This window comes from Mizuhopecten yessoensis, unplaced genomic scaffold, assembly GCF_002113885.1.
Source record: "Mizuhopecten yessoensis strain PY_sf001 unplaced genomic scaffold, ASM211388v2 scaffold9561, whole genome shotgun sequence".
In the NCBI taxonomy this organism is placed as follows: domain Eukaryota; kingdom Metazoa; phylum Mollusca; class Bivalvia; order Pectinida; family Pectinidae; genus Mizuhopecten; species Mizuhopecten yessoensis.
In genome coordinates this window covers 138384-139787 of record NW_018408109.1, presented here as the reverse complement: position 1 = coordinate 139787, position 1404 = coordinate 138384, and the positions used below count along the sequence as shown (strand labels likewise).

General features: G+C 34.8%; 1 protein-coding gene across 3 annotated transcripts in view; it reads right to left on the bottom strand.

Annotated features, from left to right (window-relative positions):
* Nucleotides 1–317: 317 nt before the first annotated feature.
* The window catches only part of LOC110458364 (helicase-like transcription factor), a 43051-nt gene continuing 41964 nt past the window's right edge, over nucleotides 318–1404 (bottom strand). For all 3 annotated transcript variants that reach the window (XM_021510027.1, XM_021510028.1, XM_021510029.1), the window contains one exon: nucleotides 318–632. In XM_021510027.1, the coding sequence (XP_021365702.1) occupies nucleotides 477–632 (156 nt within the window). In that variant the 3' untranslated portion in view covers nucleotides 318–476. The remainder of the gene's footprint in view (nucleotides 633–1404) is intronic.

Sequence of the window (1404 nt, the reverse complement as noted above, 5' to 3'; positions counted from 1 at the left end):
ATCACATATCTGTGTGTATGCAGTTTTTTTTTTTATTAAAACATGTGTTTGTCGTATTTCAAGTCTCTCCTTTTCACACAACAGGTCAACTGTTGTGACTGGCAATGTTTTATATCATCTTCAACTATCTTAGACCATGCATTGCCGAACAGTGCAAAACATCACCACTTTAAAAAGAAATGTCGAAAATACAACACATCTGTTCATGCTGCCTTTGACACAACATCAGATTTCTTTTCACATGTCATTTTCTGATAACACAAGGTACACTCAGAAACGTCAGATTTCTTTTCACATGTCATTTTCTGATGACACGAGGTACACTCAGACGTTCATAAGATTTCTGATAACAAGAGGTACACTCAGACGTTCATAGGATTTCTGATGATACAAGGTACACTCAGATATTCATAAGATTTCTGATGACAGGAGGTACACTCAGACGTTCATAGGATTTCTGATGACACGAGGTACACTCAGAAATTCATAAGTGATTTGATATCTTTGATTCTGTTCTGCCTCTTCTGCTCAGCAGTCTCCTTTTTGGATGCACCAAACACTCCTTGCATCAGCTTTCTCTTTTTCTCCTGAAGCTCCATCATTCTCACCTCCACAGAATCATCCACAATGAACTGAAAGGGATTGAAATAATAAAAAAGACTGTCTTGGAAGTTGGAATAACCAGTGGAACTCTATTCATTGTATATTTTCTTAAAAATATAGAAATTTTATAGGATTTCCTATGTGTGTTTTGTGCTGATATTTGAGTTTTAAATGCTACATATATACTGAGAAATACACATTCTGTCAGAAACTTAAAGTTTCTACTTTACATAATTGTGATTTCATTGCCACTACGAATCTTTATAAAAATAACACATAGATGCTATAAACAGAATATTTATTTGTGAAAAGCATTTCTAACACTTCCTAAAACACTTACAGAATGTTTCATTCCTTGTCTTAAACATAGAATAAAAGTATTTCTGTGTAATGAGGTATATCTAACATTTCTGAACAAGAGGACCATGGGCCTTAACGGTCACCTGATATATTTATACAGAGAGTTGATTTTTGTTTTTAGCATGAACAGAAATATTATTCAAAGTGACAAAAAACAATAAACCACCTTATTCAATATCTAGCATGCAGATTTAAGACTGAAAAGTATTTGAAACTAGCATCTCTGATTCTAAACAAGGAAAATGAAGAAATTTTAGCACACAGACTTCATTGGGCCCCACCCTACAGCCCTTGGGGGGTAGGGATGGCTCAAAATTTTCAAAGTATCAAACTGTCAACTTAGGGTTATAATTCCAATCAAGTTATCAACATGTAATAATTCAAAGTATCATTTGCCATTATCAACCATAACAAATTTTGCTCCCCCCCCCCCCCCCCCCC